At 41.3% G+C, this 22,948-nt stretch overlaps 1 protein-coding gene across 7 annotated transcripts in view; it reads left to right on the top strand.

Annotated features, from left to right (window-relative positions):
- The window catches only part of pde1cb (phosphodiesterase 1C, calmodulin-dependent b), a 264,072-nt gene extending 241,795 nt beyond the window's left edge, over positions 1–22,277 (top strand). For all 7 annotated transcript variants that reach the window (XM_062023723.1, XM_062023722.1, XM_062023728.1 and 4 more), the window contains 7 exons: positions 5,625–5,745; positions 9,083–9,164; positions 13,396–13,516; positions 14,126–14,301; positions 18,893–19,120; positions 19,181–19,243; positions 20,987–22,277. In XM_062023723.1, the coding sequence (XP_061879707.1) occupies positions 5,625–5,745; positions 9,083–9,164; positions 13,396–13,516; positions 14,126–14,301; positions 18,893–19,120; positions 19,181–19,243; positions 20,987–21,006 (811 nt within the window). In that variant the 3' untranslated portion in view covers positions 21,007–22,277. The remainder of the gene's footprint in view (positions 1–5,624; positions 5,746–9,082; positions 9,165–13,395; positions 13,517–14,125; positions 14,302–18,892; positions 19,121–19,180; positions 19,244–20,986) is intronic.
- Positions 22,278–22,948: the final 671 nt, after the last annotated feature.

The following is a 22,948-nucleotide window of genomic DNA, read 5'->3' as shown; positions in this document are numbered from 1 at the left end:
GGACTCCTTGTTCCAGGTCAGCAAGGGGATTCCCAGCGTGCCATTGTCAGATACGTAAACAACAACAAACAATACCGCCAATTCTGCAATTACCTGGGATCAATTAACCGCCAAGCTCATATAGCCGCCAAGTGCAGAAAACAAATAACCATCAATGTCTCTAAGCACTGGCATTAATAGCTGTGGCTGTAGGCAACGTCCTGGTATATTTTTTTCTGAACGCCACAACATGGAAGTATTTCCATCCATCCATCCATTTTATTCCGCTTATCTGTGCATTTGAAGTATGATAAGTGTTTATTATCAAGCAGTTTAGTTGGCTCTGTATGCACTATAAAATGTTGCCACACTTGTTGTGCTTTTGTTTACAATCAACTCATCAGCGTTATTAGTTTGCTCCTTACCATTTATACTAAGGGCACAGTAATGTGTGGAGTTTGCATGTTCTCCCCGTGAATGCGTGGCTTCCCTCCGGGTACTCCGGCTTCCTCCCACCTCCAAAGACACGCACCTGGGGATAAGCCCCTCCCACCTCCAAAGACATGCACCTGGGGATAAGCCCCTCCCACCTCCAAAGACATGCACCTGGGGATAAGCCCCTCCCACCTCCAAAGACATGCACCTGGGGATAGGCCCCTCCCACCTCCAAAGACATGCACCTGGGGATAAGCCCCTCCCACCTCCAAAGACATGCACCTGGGGATAGGCCCCTCCCACCTCCAAAGACATGCACCTGGGGATAACCCCCTCCCACCTCCAAAGACATGCACCTGGGGATAGGCCCCTCCCACCTCCAAAGACATGCACCTGGGGATAAGCCCCTCCCACCTCCAAAGACATGCACCTGGGGATAAGCCCCTCCCACCTCCAAAGACATGCACCTGGGGATAGGCCCCTCCCACCTCCAAAGACATGCACCTGGGGATAAGCCCCTCCCACCTCCAAAGACATGCACCTGGGGATAAGCCCCTCCCACCTCCAAAGACATGCACCTGGGGATAGGCCCCTCCCACCTCCAAAGACATGCACCTGGGGATAGGCCCCTCCCACCTCCAAAGACATGCACCTGGGGATAGGTTGATTGGCAACACTAAAATGGTCCCTAGTGTGTGAATGTTGTCTGTCTATCTGTGCTGGCCCTGCGATGAGGTGGCGACTTGTCCAGGGTGTACCCCGCCTTCCGCCCGATTGCAGCAGAGATAGGCTCCAGCGCCCCCGCGATCCCAAAGGGGATAAGCGGTAGAAAATGGATGGATGGATGTTATTTGTTTCGTTGACTGTTATTTCCTCATTTTGCAAACTCATTATATAAAACCACTTTTGAAACTTAAGTAATGTTTTGGAGGGCATGAGAAAGCGGAAATTAGCACTTAGCTCTATTTGAACTCCCAATAATTTTTTTTAGCATGTATCTTTGACCAAAACAGCGGAAACGGAACCAAAGTTTGAAGAAGAATAGCAGTTTCACAATACAACTTCTTCACTTCCAATACGATACCAACATTGGTATTAATCCAATACGATATCAGCCGTGTCAGGACATGGTTTACGCAGCTTACCACCGCGGGGTCGTTCTCCCAGGAAGGCAAATGGATCACTCCGGACAGGACGTGCAGGTAGGAACATGGTTTATTCTTGAGAAGTCAAAACAGCACCAAAAACAGAAAACTAGTCGAAGGAAAAGACGTGCCGTTCACACTTGAAGCTAAGGCAAAGACTTCGAAACATGGAACTATGGACATGGAACCTCACGGAACTGTGGCATGAAATAAACAAGACTTCGGCATGAAGCGAACAACCAGCATAAACTACGGCATGGAACAAACAAGACTTACTTGGCAAGGCATGAGGCAAACAATGACGCCAGGACGACTGACTGGCAAAGGCAGGCTTAAATAATGCCTCTGATTAGTGCTCGGGCAGCGGGTGAACACTAATCAGAGGCAGGTGGAAATAATAAGTAACCATGGCCACCCAAACAAACAAGGGTGCAACAAGAGTGCGTAACCAACAGAGTCCTCTGCAGGGGAATACCAAGGGTGAGCGAGAAGATTGCTGTAAGGAGAATGAGACTAGCAGGGCACTGCCAAAGGCATCAGGAGCTGCCAGCCAGCAAATTGGTACTGTGGGAACCAACACATGGGCATCGGTCAAGAGGACGTCCCACACTAACATACGTGGATGTACTCAAGAAGGATGCAGGAGCTCAGAGTACCAAGGAACTGGCCAAATGTATGGAGAATCGGGATGACTGGAAGCAACGATGGAAGGCTCGTCTGAGGACGACCTAGAGAGTGCACAAAAAACAGGAACTATAGAGTCTAAAACTAACAGAACATAACAAAAACATGATCTGGACCACGGATCATGACAAACCGGAATCATCCATACTTTTGTTCCAAATAGTTTGATCAAATGATACTAGTCAATATGTATGAAAAACAAGAAGAGACTTGTTCTCCTGGTTTGTTGGCGTGTCTCCTTGCTGATGCAATCAATGCTGGATGTTTTGTTGTCATCTAAAGAGCTAGGCAGCACACGTATTGATGCCTGGCTGCTGGAGGTCACTGATTATCTTGCACACATCCTTCTACAATATCCTTTCTTGTGCTCTGCATTGTGCTGACAAGGCAAACCAGCGTTGCATCCGTGAGTCATTCATGCACGTGTAGCGAGCATGATGATAAAAAAATAAATATTTAAAAAAAAGGCTCAGGGGCAACCTGTTGACCTTCAAAGTGTTATTTTCTGAAGTGCCCTGAAAGCACAGATAGGAGATGAACAAGAACCTGTTTAGGAATCAGCACCGGACCTCACCTGGTGTGTGAGCACAACACCACAAGAGTGATGACTGGAGGGTATCTTTCCACCATTGTATCACGCACACACACACACACACACACACACACACACACACACACACACACACACACACACACACACACACACACACACACACTAGAGATTGCAGCATGCATGAGGCTGTGTTGCTGAATGGACTGTAATGTAATTCCATGTACAGTAGAGCAATGGGATGAGAGAAAATGTGAGCTTGTCTGGTTTAACCTTGTGTGTGTGTGTGTGTGTGTGTGTGTGTGTGTGTGTGTGTGTGTGTGTGTGTGTGTGTGTGTGTGTGTGTGTGTGTGTGTGTGTGTGTGTGTGTGTGTGTGTGTGTGTGTGTGTGTGTGTGTGTGTGTGTGTGTGTGTGTTAGTCTGCTTGTCTTCATTAAGCCTGATAGGATTTTAATGTAATCAGGTGACTACTCAGGTGACCTTTAAGCCTGATGAAGTGAAAAGATCCACACACCATGTTCCATAGATTTGGTAATTAAAGGGGACAGTGTGAATGTTTCAAAAGTAGAACGAGCCATTGACATTTGTGCGATCCCTTCCCCCCCCCCCCCCCCCCATCCATCCACCCCACCCCACCTAATAAAAAATAAATTAAAATAAAAACTAGAACAGCCTAATAGCTAGAACTAGTATGCATATATCTAAAAAAAGGTTTTTTTTAATAGTAAAGGTTTTTAAGCCTTTTTTAAAAGCATCCACAGTATGTGGTGCCCTCAGGTGGTCAGGGAGAGCATTCCACAGACTGGGAGCGGAAAGCCCGGTCTCCCATTGTTCGTAGCTTTGTCCTCGGATGTTGGAGGAGGTTAGTCTGTCCGGAGTGGAGGATTTGGGGGTGAGCAGTTCTTTGAGGTAGAGGGGGGCATTTCCATGGAGGCACCGGTGGGTTAGTAGGGAGACTTTGTATTCCATCCTGAGTGGAACAGGAAGCCAGTGAAGGGATTTGAGAATTGGTGTGATGTGGTCATATTTCCGCACTCTCATCAGGATCCTAGCAGCACTATTCTGTAAGTATTGCAGCTTCTGGATGTTCTTGCTGACAAGAAGTGTGTTGCAGTAGTCTAGCCTACTAAATCAAAGTTGATTTATATAGCCCTTAATCACAAGTGTCTCAAAGGGCTTGTGATTAAGGGCTATAAACAGCAACATAGTGTCAGTACAGGTAGTGAGTGTGCCACACATTCACTGAGGCGCCATTTACTTTTCGCAACATTCTGACGGTGTAATGTTTCCTGACGCCTGTCAGGCTCGGTCAAAAACTGGACTCAGATGCATAGTAGGGAACAATCCGGTAGGCTTTTATTTTGAAAGCTTCTTTTCACCTCCAGAGTCAGGGCAATTCAACATATAGGCTTTATGACCTGACTAGTCGGCGGAAAAAAGGTTCCACAAAAAGGAACAAAAGGAAAGGAGGAAACACAAAAACAATAACGAACTATACTTGGCGCAGGATGTAATCTATTAAATTGATCATAAACAAAAACACGCTCCCAATGGAGGGAGAAACACTGGTGTGACAGTCGCTCGCTGTCGTGCGGGTTCCAAGGACCACCAAGGAATGACATTGTTGGCGAGCAGGTTTAGACTTCTTTATTTCAAAGAATGCGTCTCTTGCCGGGTCGCTTTTCAGCCTTTCCGTCTGCTGCTCGCTCCTCCGCTCCAGCTTTTCAGCTTCGGGCGTCGTCGTCTCCCTTGCGCTCTCAGTCTCTTTCGCTCTGCATCAGCTTCCTTCTGGCTCCTTCTCGTCTCTCCGCCTCTCTCCCTCACGTCCACGGCTGCCGCCCTTTTATACAGTTCAAGAGGATTCTTTGATTGTGCCCAGCTGATTCCACGCCTCCTCGCCACCATCTTGGAGCGGGCTCCGGTGTGCCCTGCCTCGCTGTCGGACTGCCGGCCCCGCCTCTCCACAAATGGCTGTAAAACTTCTACACTGTCTCTTATCTAAAAAAAATAGTTAACAAAAAATGTCACTCAAAAAATTTAGGAAAAGGAAGAACTGTAAGAAAAAACTGAAAACTCACCACTTTGGCTGCAAAACTAAATAACCCAAAATCACTGCTGAGGAGGAGAAAAGGAACATTTTAAATATCAACAAGGGAATTCAGGATGAAGATATTCAAACAAGAGACGAGGCAAGGCTTCGACATGATGCTAGAGAGGCACGAGACAACGAGACAATCTGGCACAGAACAAAGGGAGGCGTGGGTTTATAAGACACATGGGGGTAATGGACATGGACAATGAGCTAGAGAGGCACGAGACAACGAGACAATCTGGCACAGAACAAAGGGAGGCGTGGGCTTATAAGACACATGGGGGTAATGGACATGGACATGAGGCTAGAGAGGCACGAGACAACGAGACAATCTGGCACAGAACAAAGGGAGGTGTGGGCTTATAAGACACATGGGGGTAATGGATATGGACATGAGGCTAGAGAGGCACGAGACAACGAGACAATCTGGCACAGAACAAAGGGAGGCGTGGGTTTATAAGACACATGATGGTAATGGGGAACTGGTGGAAACAATCATGGATCAGGGATGACGTCAGACTGATGACACAAAAGGGAGGGCAAGTGTGTCAATGCCATGCTGACACATTTTGTTGCCCCTCTTCAAGAGATTTTTACTTCCTATTTGTCAGTTCCTTTTCGAGCCTTTTTGAAATACTTTGTGACTATCATACGGTCGGACATGCACATTTAGTATGTGTCCCCTAATTTCTCCTTTCTAAATATTCTTCTATTGTATGACCTCTTCTGTGATTGACAGCATTGACAAGCCCAAAGCTCTCTCCTTGCTGCTGCACACTGCTGACATCAGCCACCCGGCCAAGAGCTGGGACCTCCACCACCGCTGGACCACTTCTCTGCTGGAGGAGTTCTTTCGACAGGTGGGCCCCGACATTAACCAGACAGTAGCTTTAGCGGTCGCTATTACCCTGCACATTTTGTCTTTATTGTGGATGTAACACTATCACATTCTCACGGTACCATATCATTGTGGTATTTTTCCCAAAAAAAGGTGGAATTCTTTCCCATTCTTGCTTAATGTACAGCTTAAGTTGTTCAACAGTCTCCCTTCTCATATTTTAGCCTTCACACATTTTCAATGTCTGGACTACAGGCAGGCCAGTCTAGTACCTGCACTCTTTTACTATGAAGCCACGTTGATGTAACACGTGGCTTGGCATTGTCTTGCTGAAATAAGCAGGGGCGTCCATGGTAACGTTGCTTGGATGGCAACATATGTTGCTCCAAAAGCTGTATGTACCTTTCAGCATTAATGGTGCCTTCACAGATGTGTAAGTTACCCATGTCTTGGCCACTAATACACCCCCATACCATCACACATGCTGCCTTTTACACTTTGCACCTAGAACAATCCGGATGGTTCTTTTCCTCTTTGGTCCGGAGGACACGACGTCCACAGTTTCCAAAAACAATTTGAAATGTGGACTCGTCAGACCACTGAACACTTTTAAAGTTAAAGTTAAAGTTAGTTTCCACTTTGCATCAGTCCATCTTAGATGAGCTCGGGCCCAGCGAAGCATTTCTGGGTGTTGTTGATCAATGGCTTTGGCTTTGTATAGTAGAGTTTTAACTTGCACTTACAGATGTAGTGTGTCAGGTTCAAACACTGATGACATCTATTAATCAGACAAGAAGCAAGGAATCATGCAGAGACAGAGTTCAATTTAGCTCATGAGGAGAACGCATGGATCTGCACACTTAGTCACAGTCTCGCCCTATGCTCTTTGGTTCAGCTCCTGTGTCCCTCTATTTATTCAGGAGTTCCACAGTCAACAACACTAAGGCCGCCTCCAAAAGGAGTGGTCACATATATCATGCAAAGCAGGTCCAGGACGCACAATACGTGACGGAATGTGCTGGGGGCCTTGTGATTTCGCCTTGTCCCCGCTTCGTTTGCATCTTGTCATCTTATCTTTGTTGAGATTGTTGAAGTCCTTGGCTGTTAGCGGGCTAAAACAAAGATAACATCTGTGGCTGAGGCCACCCCTCAGACAAGAAGTTTTGTCCTTGCATAGATTAGAAAAGTCTAACTTGAGCACAATAGCTAATAACTAAAGCAACGGACTTTAAGCATACTAAAGTTAGTGTGATAATATATACATCATTATTCTAACAAGTGACAAACTGTAGTTACTGACAGTGGTTTTCTGAAGTGTTCCTGAGCCCATGTGGTGATATCCTTTACACACTGATGTCGCTTTTTGATGCAGTACAGCCTGAGGGATCCAAGGTGTGTAATATCATGGCTTACGTGCAGTGATTTCTCCACATTCTCTGAACCCTTTGATGATATTACGGAGCGTAGCTGGTGAAATCCCTAAATTCCTTGCAATAGCTGCTTGAGAAATGTTGTTCTTAAACTGTTCAACAATTTGCTCAGGCATTTGTTGACAAAGTGGTGACCCTCGGCCCCATCCTTGTTTGTGAATGACTGAGCATTTCATGGAATCTACTTTTATACCCAATCATGGCACCCACCAGAATATTTGCACCGCAACACAACATAAACACGACAGAACAAATTCCCAGAATTCCCTGCAGCACCAACTTTTCCGGGACGCTACAATATAAACAAACGCCATTGGTGGATCTACACCTAACATCCACAGTAATGATACCAAGTACAGGAGCGTATCTAGTCGATACTACTATGATTACATCGATATTTTTTTAGCATCACAAAATCTTATTTCGTTTTTATAAAATGCATATTATGTTTATAAAGTCAGTAAATATGTCCCTGGACACATGAGGACTTTGAATATGACCAATGTATGATCCTGTAACTACTTGGTATCGGATTGATACCCAAATGTGTGGTATCATCCAAAACTAATGTCAAGTATCAAAGAAGAGAAGAATAAGTGATTATTACATTTGAACAGAAGTGTAGATAGAACATGTTCAAAGAGAAAATAAGCAGATATTAACAGTAAATGAACAAGTGGATTAATAATCAATTTTTACAGTTTGTCCCTCATAAAGTGTACAAAATAATAGGTGTATAAATGACACAATATGTTACTGCATACAACTAATTAGGAGTCTTTGTTTGTTTACTTACTACTAAAAGACAAGTTGTCTAGTATGTTCAACATTTTATTTAAGGACTAAATGACAATAATAAAGATATGTTTCATCTACACTAAGATGTTTTGTTAAAATAAAGCCAATTATGCCATTTTTTGTGGTCCCCTTTATTTAGAAAAGTACCAAAATATTAGTATCGGGACAAGACTATCATAACGTTTTTAGAACTCTGTGGGACATTGTGACTTTTGGTATTAGTGTTGCTGAAAAAAAAGGGAGCCAAACACACAAACTGTACAGCAGATGTTCACAGATAAATATGTCATTTATACACACGTACATATTGGCCCCCAGGCCACATTTATTTTCTCTCAATGTGGCCCCCGAGTGAAAATATTTGCCCAGCTCTACTTTAGAAGTTGTGAGTGAAATAGTTATGTACTGTTTATTATGTTTGTAATGTGCATTACACAACATAGTTATGTACTGTTTATTATGTTTGTAATGTGCATTACACAACATAGTTATGTACTGTTTATTATGTTTGTAATGTGCACTACACAACATAGTTATGTACTGTTTATTATGTTTGTAATGTGCATTACACAACATAGTTATGTACTGTTTATTATGTTTGTAATGTGCATTACACAACATAGTTATGTACTGTTTATTATGTTTGTAATGTGCATTACACAACATAGTTATGTACTGTTTATTATGTTTGTAATGTGCATTACACAACATAGTTATGTACTGTTTATTATGTTTGTAATGTGCATTACACAACATAGTTATGTACTGTTTATTATGTTTGTAATGTGCACTACACAACATAGTTATGTACTGTTTATTATGTTTGTAATGTGCATTACACAACATAGTTATGAACTGTTTATTATGTTTGTAATGTGCATTACACAACATAGTTATGTACTGTTTATTATGTTTGTAATGTGCATTATACAACATAGTTATGTACTGTTTATTATGTTTGTAATGTGCATTATACAACATAGTTATGTACTGTTTATTATGTTTGTAATGTGCATTACACAACATAGTTATGTACTGTTTATTGTTTGTAATGTGCATTACACAACATAGTTATATACTGTTTATTATGTTTGTAATGTGCACTACACAACATACAAATGTGTTTTCCAGGGGGACAAAGAAGCAGACCTCGGCCTTCCTTTCTCGCCGCTCTGCGACAGGAAGTCAACAATGGTGGCGCAGTCGCAGATTGGTGAGTGGATGGAAAGTTTACCTTGCGACAATTCTTCATTTTTATTGTTGAGGTTGCATGTGGAATATCAAATGTCACTTCCTGTGCGATGACGCCGTGACAAAATATGTCCTCCAGTCGTAACCTTTTGGACGTCAATGATTAAATGTAATATAATTGTTCCAAGAATGACTATTGAATTATTTATTTCCAACAAATAGTCGAGATCAGTGGTTTTTAGGCCGTTGGACCTTTGGGGCTCATTTAATTTAACACCCAATTACCGTGTTTTCTGGACCATAAGACACACCGCCTGCCGATGAGCGGGTCTAGTCAGGTCTTTTTTCACACAAAAGGTGCACCAAATTATAAGGCGCATTAAAGGAGTCATAATATGACTTTTTTCTAAATGTAAAAGACTTCCTTGTGGTCTACATAAAAAAATGTTTCCCGATTAATATATTTTGATGATCGTGTGAAGCCGTGATCAGAATACCGTATTTTCCGGACTGGATTATAAAGCGCACTGTCAATGAATGGTCTATTTTCAATCTTTTTTCATATATAAGGTGCACTGGATTATAAGGTGCATTAAAGGAGTCATATTATTATTTTTTTTTTTCTGAAACCAAAAGACTTCCTTGTGGTCTACATCAGTGGTCCCCAACCACCGGGCCGCGGCCCGGTACCAATCTGCAAAAGATTTTTTTTTTTTTTAAATGTTTTTTTTTTTTTTTTTTTTTTTTTTTTTTTACATAAATAAATACAATCATGTGTGCTTACAGACCGATTGGTACCGGGCCGCAAAAGAATTAAAAAAAAAAAAAAATCTTTTTTTTTTTTTTTTTTTTTTTTTTAAATGAAATCAACATAAAAAACACAATATATACATTATATATCAATATATATCAATACAGTCTGCAGGGATACAGTCTGTAAGCACACATGATTGTATTTATTTATGTAAAAAAAAAAAAAAAAAATTTTTTTTTTTTTTAAATACACCCCCCCACACCGGTCCGTGGGACAAATTTTCAAGCGTTGACCGGTCCGCAGCTACAAAAAGGTTGGGGACCACTGGTCTACATAACATGTAATGTAGGGCTGCAACAACTAATCGATTAAATAGATTAAAATCGATTATAAAAATAGTTGGCGATTTATGTAGTCATCGATTCGTTGGATCTATGCTATGCGCATGCGCAGAGGCTTTTTATTTTTTTATTTAAAAAATTGTTTTTTTTTTATAAACCTTTATTTATAAACTGCAACATGTACAAACAGCTGAGAAACAATCATCCAAATAAGTATGTTGCCAGTATGCTGTTTTTTTTTCAATAAAATACTGGAAAGGATAGAAATGTAGTTTGTCTCTTTTATCCGATTATTAATCGATTAATCGAAGTTATAATCGACAGATTAATCGATTATCAAATTAGTTGTTAGTTGCAGCCCTAATGTAATGGTGGTTCTTTGTTGCATAGATGATGTTTTACACATCATCTTCAAGTCACTTTCATGCACCGTTTTGTGGGCGGGTCTTATTTACGTGCCTCCACTTGGACAGCGTCTTCTCCCCGTCATCTTTGTCGTAGCGGTGTAGCGTGCAAGGACGGGAGTGGAAGAAGTGTCAAAAGATGGCGCTAACTGTTTTAATGACATTCACACTTTACTTCAATCAATAACGGAGTAGCATCTCCTCATCCGGAAACAACAACAACACCCGAAATGTGTCCCATGAAAAACCGTCCGACCGGAACTCTCTAATAACAAAAGTTCCTTGGGTAAATAATGTAAACTCACTACACCGGTATGTTTTTAGTGCTTCCATAGTGAGATATAAGTTAGAACTTTACACTACTTTATATTAGGAATGGCAACAGTGGAGGATGAATGTCACATAACAAGAAGATAGAGAAAAAGAAGAAGCTTATCGACTACGGTGTCATCACAGACTACAGTGGCGGACGTACGCACATTTTTAGGCTTTATGAGGTTCTCAAATACACATCAGCAGGTACCAGAAGGTAAGAAAAGTTGCTTTTGCATAATATTGCGAAACAAAACGCCAGATAATATGTCTGCTAATGGGTGCCATTTTGCAGTCTTTATACACACACCATAATAATACTTACAGTATATATCTGACTACAGTAGTCGTAATGTGTGGACAATCCATCAAGTGGTGCGGCTTCAAAGTCCTACTAAACTATTTTGACAGATTTTTGAGTGCCGTACATATTGTTCTTTATTTTCAATGGACCATTTAAAGTTTTGGGTGTTGTTTACTGGCGTCATATTGCAGTCTACACGTATCTCTTATGTGTGACTGCCATCTACTGGTCACACCGTGTACCAAATAAAATTGCTTCGAGGTAAGTAAGCACAACCAGAATTATTCCGTACATTAGGCGCACCGGGTTATAAGGCGCACTGTCCATTTCTGAGAATATATTCAGAACATTCAGTAATTATACTGTACGTAACCTATTTACAGTTGAACAGGTTTAAACCTTGCCAAATGATATGAAAGCATGTGTCAATCACAGAGATGATTATTAATTTGACACATAAACCAGCACATGTCAAACGAGGCTAACACAAATAAATTGTAATCAGATATATTGCAACAGCAGGGACTAAATGCATTTACAATGTGGTGCTAAAATAAACACATTCAAACTAAATTATTAATAACAATAATAATGAATAAATAATAAACATTAGTCGTCACTCAAGTACACATACTGTACATACCACATCTGAGAAACTATACAACTGTACAACTCAATGTCAGCGACACGTACTGCACATGCTCATCCACTAGAGGGCAGCAGCTCCACAATATACATTACAGTATGATGATGCACTTGTATCTAAGATATGTCTTAATTAGGGACAAGCGGTAGGAAATGGATGGATGGATGGATGGATGGCTCAATAAAGGTTGGGAAACACTGTTGTAATAGATGCCACACCTCCATTAATCACCGGATGTGTCATCCACTTAAACCAATAAACGCCTCATCTCAAATAAATGCCTTTTTTTAAATGACCTATACTGGTCATTTAAAAAAGGCTATTTATATGAGATGCAGGCGTTGTACATTGTTAAGTGGATAGACAATACAATCAGGAGATTAATGGAGGAGTGGATATATATTCACAACCAGTGTTTACAAAATTATATGTACATATATATTCCATCCATCCATTCATTTTTCTACCGCTTGTCCCTTTCGGGGTCGCGGGGGGTGCTGGAGCCTATCTCAGCTGCACACGGGAAGAACCGGAGGGAACCCACGCAGTCACGGGGAGAACATGCAAACTCCACACAGAAAGATCCTGAACTCAGGACCTTCGTATTGTGAGGATACCACTAACAACAATTCCTCAAATCAGCCCACTACCAATAATATGGCCTTTTTAAACATCAGATCATTGTCTCCCAAAGCGTTATTAGTTAATGAGGTCATTAGAGACAACAGTCTTAACGTCATTGGTCTCAGTGAAACCTGCCTCAAACCAGATGAATTTTTCCCCCTTAACGAGGCATCTCCTTGTAATTATACGAATGCACATATTGCCTGTCCCCTTAAAAGGGGTGGAGGGGTCGCACTAATATACAATGAAAACCTTAACCTCACCCCTAACCTAAGTAATAAATATAAATCATTTAAGGTGCTTACTATGAGGTCTGTCACACCGCTACCTCTCTATCTGGACCCCTGGGCCCTATTTGGACTTTATTGTCAGAGTTTGTCGCTGATCTAGTGACGCACACAGATAATATAATTATAATGGGGGAATTTAATATCCATATGAAAACCACATCAGACCCTTTGTCTTTATTTGTATTATTTTTACAGTGTATATTTAATGTATAAAAATGTTTCTAAATATTTATTTGTAAATGTATGACATATTATTATAGCTCATTTACAGACGTTATATCTTACAAAAGAACAGAAACACGAAAAATAGTAATAATAATAATAATAAATAGTGTTTTGAAAAAATGCCTTTTATTAAATTTCATGAAGAAAAAAATTGTTTCTTATTTTGAAAAAAAAAGGCCTACAATTCTCTGCGGGTGAGTAGAGAGACGCTCTTTGGGGAAATATGTCACATCGCTGATGATATCACTTTTTCTTTTTGTTGCTGCAATTTCAAAGTCATGAATTATTCCAAATAAAAGGATTGGAGGATGAAGAAGACACCAGAAGTGCATTATTGATGTTTTGCTGTGCAGGCTTCGTGGACTTCATCGTGGTGCCCACCTTCACCGTGCTCACGGACATGATGGAACGCATCGTCACGCCTCTCATGGACGAGGCCTCGCACTCGGGTTTCGCAGGCTTCCGGCGCTCCAGGTAAGATTTGTGCTATCAGGAAACGTCCTGATGCTCGTTGTGAAGAGCCAATCTGAGTCATGTAGAGAAGTGTAGCAGTCACATGTAAATAATCCACGTGTACGCAAGAAGCATCCTCACCTTTCATGCAGCACCACCACTTATTCCAATTGTATATTTTACTGATCCTCCCTTACTTACTTACTTTTACCTACTTTTAGCTAGCTACACGCTTTGTCATGTTTTTGATGATTTCTTTCTTTTATTCAGCCGAGAAACCGCTGGTGTCTGGAAATACTCGTAAGCTGGGACACTTGTGTCCTGAGCTACTACTGTATCTGACATCACGATATCATGTATATTCTACTCACTGCATGTTTACTACATGTTAGTCATACAAACAATATACCGTACAAAACCCATTGACAATATTCTCCAGCAAAGCAGATCAACTTTATGTTGTTTTGCACTCAGTAATGGATGAACATGCTAATGTCTGACCATTGAGATAATGTTGCGTGTGCGTGTGTGTGTGTGCGTGTGTGTGTATGTGTGCGTGTGTGTGTGTGTGTGTGTGTGTGTGTGTGTGTGTGTGTGTGTGTGTGTGTGTGTGTGTGTGTGTGTGTCCAGTCTGAACAGTATTAGCACGGAGGATGGCAAGAGGCACAGCGTGAAGAGCCTGGGTTCAGACAGCTGCTCGTCAGGTCAGGGCTCTCTGCTGTCCATGGACATGAAGAACTTCAAGGCGCTGTGGAACGAAGAAGTCTACCAGAACAGAGAGCGCTGGAAAGCGCAGGCTGCCAAAGGTGGGGCCACACATTTTTGAACATTTGTCAAATCCACCAAAACTGGCTTACAACGTCTTTGGTATCTCCAGTGATCATTTTTGGTAGTTGAACTTTGTAACTCTCATTAAATAAATACAAATAGTGTTTAATATGCAGCATTTGTACACACACCTACAACACACATACACACACACCATACTTGCCAAACCTCCCGATTTTCCCGGGAGACTCCCGAATTTCAGTGCCCCTCCCGAAAATCTCCCAAGGCAACCATTCTCCCGAATTTCTCCCGATTTCCAGCCGGACAACAATATTGGGGGCGTGCCTTAAAGGCCTACTGAAAGCCACTACTAGCGACCACGCAGTCTGATAGTTTATATATCAATGATGAAATCTTAACATTGCAACACATGCCAATACGGCCGGGTTAACTTATAAAGTGACATTTTAAATTTCCGGGAAACTTCCGGTTGAAAACGTCTATGTATGATGACGTATGCGCGTGACGTCAATGGTTGATACGGAAGTATTGGGACACATTGTATCCAATACAAAAAGCTCTGTTTTCATCACATAATTCCACAGTATCCTGGACATCTGTGTTGGTGAATCTTTTGCAATTTGTTTAATGAACAATGGAGACTGCAAAGAAGAAAGCTGTTGGTGGGATCGGTGTATTAGCGGCTGGCTGCAGCAACACAACCAGGAGGACTTTGACTTGGATAGCAGACGCGCTAACCGACGCTAGCCGCCGACCGCACGGATGATCGGGTGAAGTCCTTCGTCCTTCCGTCGATCGCTGGAACGCAGGTGAGCACGGGTGTTGATGAGCAGATGAGGGCTGGCTGGCGTAGGTGGAGCGCTAATGTTTTTAGCATAGCTCTGTGAGGTCCCGTAGGTAAGTTAGCTTCAATGGCATCGTTAGCAACAGCATTGTTAAGCTTCGCCAGCCTGGAAAGCATTAACCGTGTAGTTACATGTCCATGGTTTAATAGTATTGTTGATCTTCTGTCTATCCTTCCAGTCAGGGGCTTATTTATTTTGTTTCTATCTGCAGTTAAGCCCGATGCTATCATGTTAGCTCCGTAGCTAAAGTGCTTCGCCGATGTATTGTCGTGGAGATAAAAGTCACTGTGAATGTCCATTTCGCGTTCTCGACTCTCGTTTTCAAGAGGATATAGTATCTCAGGTGGTTTAAATTACAAATCCGTGATCCACAATAGAAAAAGGAGAAAGTGTGGAATCCAATGAGCCAGCTTGTACCTAAGTTACGGTCAGAGCGAAAAAAGATACGTCCTGCACTGCACTCTAGTCCTTCACTCTCACGTTCCTCATCCACGAATCTTTCATCCTGGCTCAAATTAATGGGTTAATCGTCGCTTTCTCGGTCCGAATCTCTCTCGCTGCTGGTGTAAACAATGGGGAAATGTGAGGAGCCTTTCAACCTGTGACGTCACGCTACTTCCGGTACAGGCAAGGCTTTTTTTTTATCAGCACTTTATCGTCGATGTTCTCTACTAAATCCTTTCAGCAAAAATATGGCAATATCGCAAAATGATCAAGTATGACACATAGAATGGATCTGCTGTCCCCGTTTAAATTTAAAAAAAAAAATTCAGTAGGCCTTTAAAGGCACTTTCTTTAGCGTCCTCTACAACTTATATATGTCTCCGTTATCCATAGCTTTATCTATAAGCCATAAAGTAGGCAGGCACGGAGCTATTTCTCAGCGTGTGTTTATTCCAGCCGGCACTTTAATACACTGACACACAACATCCCGATTCCCATCATGCATTGCTTCAAAACTACGGCAAGTAGTAATGTCCAAAAACATAACAGAGACGAAGCAGAAGAACGAATAAGAGACATGGCGATGACGAGTAAGAAGAAGTACGCTTGCAAGTTCCAAAATGATTGGAAAAAATAATTCCAGTTCATCCAGGACAGCTGGAAGGGGAAGTGGTATGCTGGCTACACCTTTTGTACATCACACTTTTATGTGTGTGTGTGGGAATAAATGAACACTGAAATTCAAGTATTTCTTATATATATACATACATATTGTTGCGTTTGACCAGATGTTCCTCCAAGCGGGATGTAAAACGCTGGTCAGTCCCAAGTTCCTTAATGACATATACACTGAACTCAAAGGTACCACCAAGCACAGAATAGGTATTTTGTAATTTATTGTCAAATATTTGAGAATAGAGAACAGCCTCGAACAACACATCCAAATGCGTAGCCCAAGTTGATCTGGCATTCCAAAGGAAAAAGCAACTCTTTTCACACAAAGAAAGCCCCCCCCCCCACCCCCCCCCCTCCTCCTCTCAACACTGATAAGAAGAGAGACTTGGGGGTTGTGTTCACATTCCTGATGGTTTACAACCCTGTCTAAACAGGCAATCTGAAGACAAAGAGAAACTGGTATACAGAGTATACATGGAAACATATGAGCTGATTCAAACATGATTATGAATGAAAAAAAATAACTCTTAAACATATGCATTATCCACAATATATATACACATATATATATATACACACTAGAGATGCGCAGTTTGCGGACACAACCGCAGACTCCGCGGAAAATCCGCAGGTCGGGCGGATGCATGACGAAAAAAATAGATTTTAAATAGATTCGGGCGGGTGGCGGTTGAACCAATTCAGAAAAAAAAAACATAGTTAAGTGTTGTTACCCACATACGAAAAAGGAGCAGCACTCTTTGAAACAGGCAATTATTCATCAGGCACTGCTGCAGATGTCACGCCAAATTTCTTCCCCCCTACAAACCCCCCCCCCCCCCCCATTTACTTCCAGTGCTGCGTCCAATAAAGTCCCAAAGTTGCCGGGGGTCCTTAACCCGCACGCGACTGTCCTGTTTCGCGCCTGTACAAAAAAAAACAATAATCGATTCCAGCAGCTGTCAAAGACGAAGTATCCATCCAGTGACGGGCAGTCAAAGCCGAAGTGCTATCGATCGCTGTCAATGACGTAAGAGGAAACATGACCACGGAAGTAAATGGGGGGGGGGGGGGGGGGGGCAGGTTTTTGTAGGGGGAAGAAATTTGGCGTGACACAGCACAACACAACAGGAGAAGAAGAAAAAAATAAAAAGATGGCAACGCCGGCTGCAAACGTGGTAAGCGACAAACTAAAAAAGGGAATACTCAAAAATAATAGTCAACACTTTCTTAATGGAAATGACAATAATATTATAATAATGATAAATAATAGCCTCTATTGCGTGGCCAAGAGATATTAATGCGTGGCACGCATTGAATGTCTCTGCTGCATTGGATCAGTCTCCTTTCTTTAACAGGAATATCTTGCATCGTCTATATTAGATATATAACAACGGGTGGGTGGCGGGCGGTTGTGGTTTTGATAAAATGTTAGTTCGGGTGGATGGCGGGTGGATGACGACTTTTGTGATGCCGTTGCGGATAAAATAATTGCCTATCCGCGCATCTCTAATACACACATATATATATATATATATATATATATATATATATATATATATATATATATATATACTGTATCTACACACACACATATATATATATATGTATATATATATATTATATATATATATATATATATACATACACATCTATATACACATATATATACACACATATATATATAAATATATATATATAAGAAATACTTGAATTTCAGTGAATGTTAGCTATAAATATACTCTTAACCCCGCCCCCCAGCCCCGCCCACCTCAACCTCCCCCCTATCTCCCGAATTCGGAGGTCTCAAGTTTGGCAAGTATGACACACACACACACACACACACACACACACACACACACACACACACACACACTCTCTCTCACACACACACACACACACACACACACACACACACACACACACACACACACACACACACACACACACACACACACACACACATTCTTGTATTTGTTACCTTCTTGAGACCTGAGAAAAATGCCTCCCTCTTTAGGACCAGCCTTGCTAGATATATAAAGATTAGTATTGACAACATTAATAATATATACATACTATGCAAATATAAAAAAAGCTTGTTGAGAAAAATGAGTTGGAATTTCACAAGAAAAAGGTCACAATTTCACAAGAAAAACTTAAAATGTTGGCAGTGTTATAATAAAAGTCCTCATTTTACTCAACGCAAGTCTAATCAGAGAGCTACTTATTCCCTGCTTTTCGACTTTTTACTGTCAACTGAGTTTTGTTTTTTAATGATGTCTGCTGGTGTTGTGCCTCCGCATTTTTTCAACACAAAAAATGTGCCTCGGCTGAAAAAAGGTTGAAAAACACTTCATTAAAGGACTTAAGCGTCCTCAGGAAAAAGAGTCTTGTATACAGCTGAGCTGTTGTCCTTCCAGTCCAGTCTGCTGTTCAAGTGGACTCCCAGGTACTTGTACTGCCCCCCCCCCCCCCCCCGGCCCTGGATCCTGATGGGCTCCACGGGGGTCATTTTCTTCTTCAAGTCTTGAATTGTTAGTGTTCTGAAACTATAAGTTAACCTTGAAATGAACCGGACTGACTACAAGTAGAGCACAGATCGCGTTAGCACAAAATGGTGACGACGACTCCTTCGTGTCGACCTCAGAGGCGGAGGAGCGAGCAAAAAAAGAAGCCGAGGAGCGAGCCCATCAGGAGGAGTCTATGGACCCCCAGGAGGACCACTCAGAGTCCACACAGCGACCTGAGCCCACAGACGGCAAGCAGGAGCAGGATGTGGAGTCCAAGCAGGACGTAAGCGCATCGCCTGCCACTGAGGGCACACCACCACCACTGGGGGGCGCTGCCGCACACAAGAGTCCCTCACTGCAGAACGGTAATGACAACATTCTTCATGTGCATACCAGTGAAGACCTCAAATGTGTTTACCTTTCAGGAGAGTCGCCTGACAGCACCGACCCTGCAGGAAGTAAAGAGAGCAGAAATACACCACTTGATGGTAACTTTACACAATATTTAGTTATTAATACAAACCCCGTTTCCATATGAGTTGGGAAATGGTGTTAGATGTAAATATAAACAGAATACAATGATTTGCAAATCCTTTTCAAGCCATATTCAGTTGAATATGCTACAAAGACAACATATTTCATGTTCAAACTCATAATTTTATTTTTTTTTGCAAATAAGAATTAACTTAGAATTTCATGGCTGCAACACGTGCCAAAGTAGTTGGGAAAGGGCATGTTCACCACTGTGTTACATGGCCTTTCCTTTTAACAACACTCAGTAAAGGTTTGGGAAGTGAGGAGACACATTTTTGAGGTGGAATTCTTTCTCATTCTTGCTTGATGTACAGCTTAAGTTGTTCAACAGTCCGGGGGTCTCCCTTCTCACATTGCAGGTGCCACACATTTTCAATGTCTGGACTACAGGCAGGCCAGTCTAGTACCCGCACTCTTTTACTATGAAGCCACGTTGATGTAACACCTGGCTTGGCATTGTCTTGCTGAAATAAACAGGGGCGTCCATGCTAACGTTGCTTGGATGGCAACATATGTTGCTCCAAAAGCTGTATGTACCTTTCAGCATTAATGGTGCCTTCACAGATGTGTAAGTTACCCATGTCTTGGCCACTAATACACCCCCATACCATCACACATGCTGCCTTTTACACTTTGCGCCTAGAACAATCCGGATGGTTCTTTTCCTCTTTGGTCCGGAGGACACGACGTCCACAGTTTCCAAAAACAATTTGAAATGTGGACTCGTCAGACCACAGAACACTTTTCCACTTTGCATCAGTCCATCTTAGATGAGCTCAGGCCCAGCGAAGCCGACGGCGTTTCTGGGTGTTGTTGATAAACGGTTTTTGCCTTGCTTAGGAGAGTTTTCACTTGCACTTACAGATGTAGCGACCAACTGTAGTTACTGACAGTGGCTTTCTGATGTGTTCCTGAGCCCATGTGGTGATATCCTTTACACACACTTGTTGATGCAGTACAGCCTGAGGGATGGAAGGTCACGGGCTTAGCTGCTTACCTGCAGTGATTTCTCCACATTCTCTGAACCCTTTGATGATATTACGGAGCGTAGATGGTGAAATCCCTAAATTCCTTGCAATAGCTGCTTGAGAAAGGTTGTTCTTAAACTGTTCAACAATTTGCTCAGGCATTTGTTGACAAAGTGGTGACCCTCGCCCCATCCTTGTTTGTGAATGACTGAGCATTTCATGGAATCTACTTTTATACCCAATCATGGCACCCACCTGTTCCCAATTAGCCTGCACACCTGTGGGATGTTCCAAATAAGTGTTTGATGAGCATTCCTCAACTTTCTCGCTCTTTTTTGCCACCTTTCCCAACTTCTTTGGCACGTGTTGCTGCCATCAAATTATAAAGTTAATGATTATTTGCAGAAAAAAAATAAAGTTTATGAGTTTGAACATGAAATATGTTGTCTTTGTAGCATATTCAACTGAATATGGCTTGAAAAGGATTTGCAAATCATTGTATTCCGTTTATATTTACATCTAACACCATTTCCCAACTCATATGGAAACGGGCTTTGTAAAATGAGTTTGACACCCGTGTCATAAAGAAACTAGTTTGCGATGGTCCCAGTTTAACCCTGGAACGGATCAATTCAATGTTTGACTTTTAAGGTTGTACAGTATTTGAAGTACGTCGTGACTTATCATCTCTTCATAGTTGTTACTGATCTGCGTTATTTGTGTCCAAAGCTCATGTTGCTATGGACTAAAGGAAGACGGGTGTGGCAACCACCAGACGGGGAAAGACATGCGTTGGACTTTGTCGCCCCCTGCAGGAAGCCGACAAACTGACACCCTTCTGTTCGTGCGTGTGGTATTCAATCTGTTCTGCAGGCTTGTTAGACATTCCCAAGTGAGTTTCAAAAGTGATGATATGTCAGCTGAACATGGAAAGGTGTACATGTTTGCTAGCAGCCAGCTGAACATGGAAAGGTGTACATGTTTGCTAGCAGCCAGCTGAACATGGAAAGGTGTACATGTTTGCTAGCAGCCATGCTTTGTGAAGAAGCAAGAAGGGAGAACTTCATCATGCATTTTGTCCTTTTCCACGCCTTCCTTTCACCGTGTGGACTTCCATGTTGTCTCCTCTTTTTAACATATCACACACTAATGCATTCACACACCTTTGTGTTGACCTTATTCGTGTACGTCTTGTACGTTTGTGTGTGTGTGTGAGAGAGTGTGTGTGTGTGTGTGTGTGTGTGTGTGTGTGTGTGTGTGTGTGTGTGTGTGTCACTCTTCTTGATGCCTTCTTATGAGTTCTTGTTGTCTCCTCCATCCTTGCTGTCATCCATGTAAGGTGTTGCACATGTAGGATGCAGATGTTGCTAATGATGCACATGTAGGATGCAGATGTTGCTAATGATGCATATGTAACATAGTCAAACACCTGCTAGACTTCTAATTGCAAATATCTCCTAGTGGGGAAAAGAAAAATAGCATTTTAGCAGTATTTGCATTACAAACCATCTGTCGTCCCTATGACTGCACTTTTATTTATTATTGTATAGTGCCAAGATTTTGGCATGTGATGTGCTTGTTTTAATATGTTTTTTAATATATATGTATGTGTATATATAAGTTGTATGTATGTATGTGTATATATGTATATGCATATATGTATATACAGTATATATATATTAGGGCTGCAACTAATAACTAATTTGATAATCGATTAATCTGTCGATTATTACTTCGATTAATCGATTAATAATCGGAAAAAAGAGACAAACGACATTTCTATCCTTTCCAGTATTTTATTAAAAAGAAAACAGCATACTGGCACTATACTTATTTTGATTATTGTTTCTCAGCTGTTTGTACATGTTGCAGTTTATAAATAAAGGTTTATTTAAAAAAAAAAAAAAAAGAAAAAAAAAAGTAGCCTCTGCGCATAGCATAGATCCAACAAATCGATGACTAAATTAATCACCAACTATTTTTATAATCGATTTTAATCGATTTAATCGATTAGTTGTTGCGGCCCTGATATATATATATCTATATATATATATACGTTTTTATATATATATATATATATATATATATATATATATATATATATATATATATATATATATATATATATATATATATATATATATATATATATATATATATATATATATATACTAGCGTTCAAAAGTTTGGGGTCACATGTAAATGTCCTTATTTTTGAAGGAAAAGCACTGTACTTTTCAATGAAGATAACTTTAAACTAGTCTTAACTTTAAAGAAATACACTCTATACATTGCTAATGTGCTAAATGACTATTCTAGCTGCAAATGTCTGCTTTTTGGTGCAATATCTACATAGGTGTATAGAGGCCCATTTCCAGCAACTATCACTCCAGTGTTCTAATGGTACAATGTGTTTGCTCATTGGCTCAGAAGGCTAATTGATGATTAGAAAACCCTTGTGCAATCATGTTCACACATCTGAAAACACTTTAGCTCGTTACAGAAGCTACAAAACTGACCTTCCTTTGAGCAGGTTGAGTTTCTGGAGCATCACATTTGTGGGCTCAATTAAACGCTCAAAATGGCCAGAAAAAGAGAACTTTCATCTGAAACTCCACAGTCTATTCTTGTTCTTAGAAATGAAGGCTCGAACACTAAATTGTTTGGGTGACCCCAAACTTTTGAACGGTA

Source organism: Entelurus aequoreus, linkage group LG16 (assembly GCF_033978785.1).
Source record: "Entelurus aequoreus isolate RoL-2023_Sb linkage group LG16, RoL_Eaeq_v1.1, whole genome shotgun sequence".
In the NCBI taxonomy this organism is placed as follows: Eukaryota; Metazoa; Chordata; class Actinopteri; order Syngnathiformes; family Syngnathidae; genus Entelurus; species Entelurus aequoreus.
This window is presented reverse-complemented; position numbering and strand designations above follow the sequence as displayed.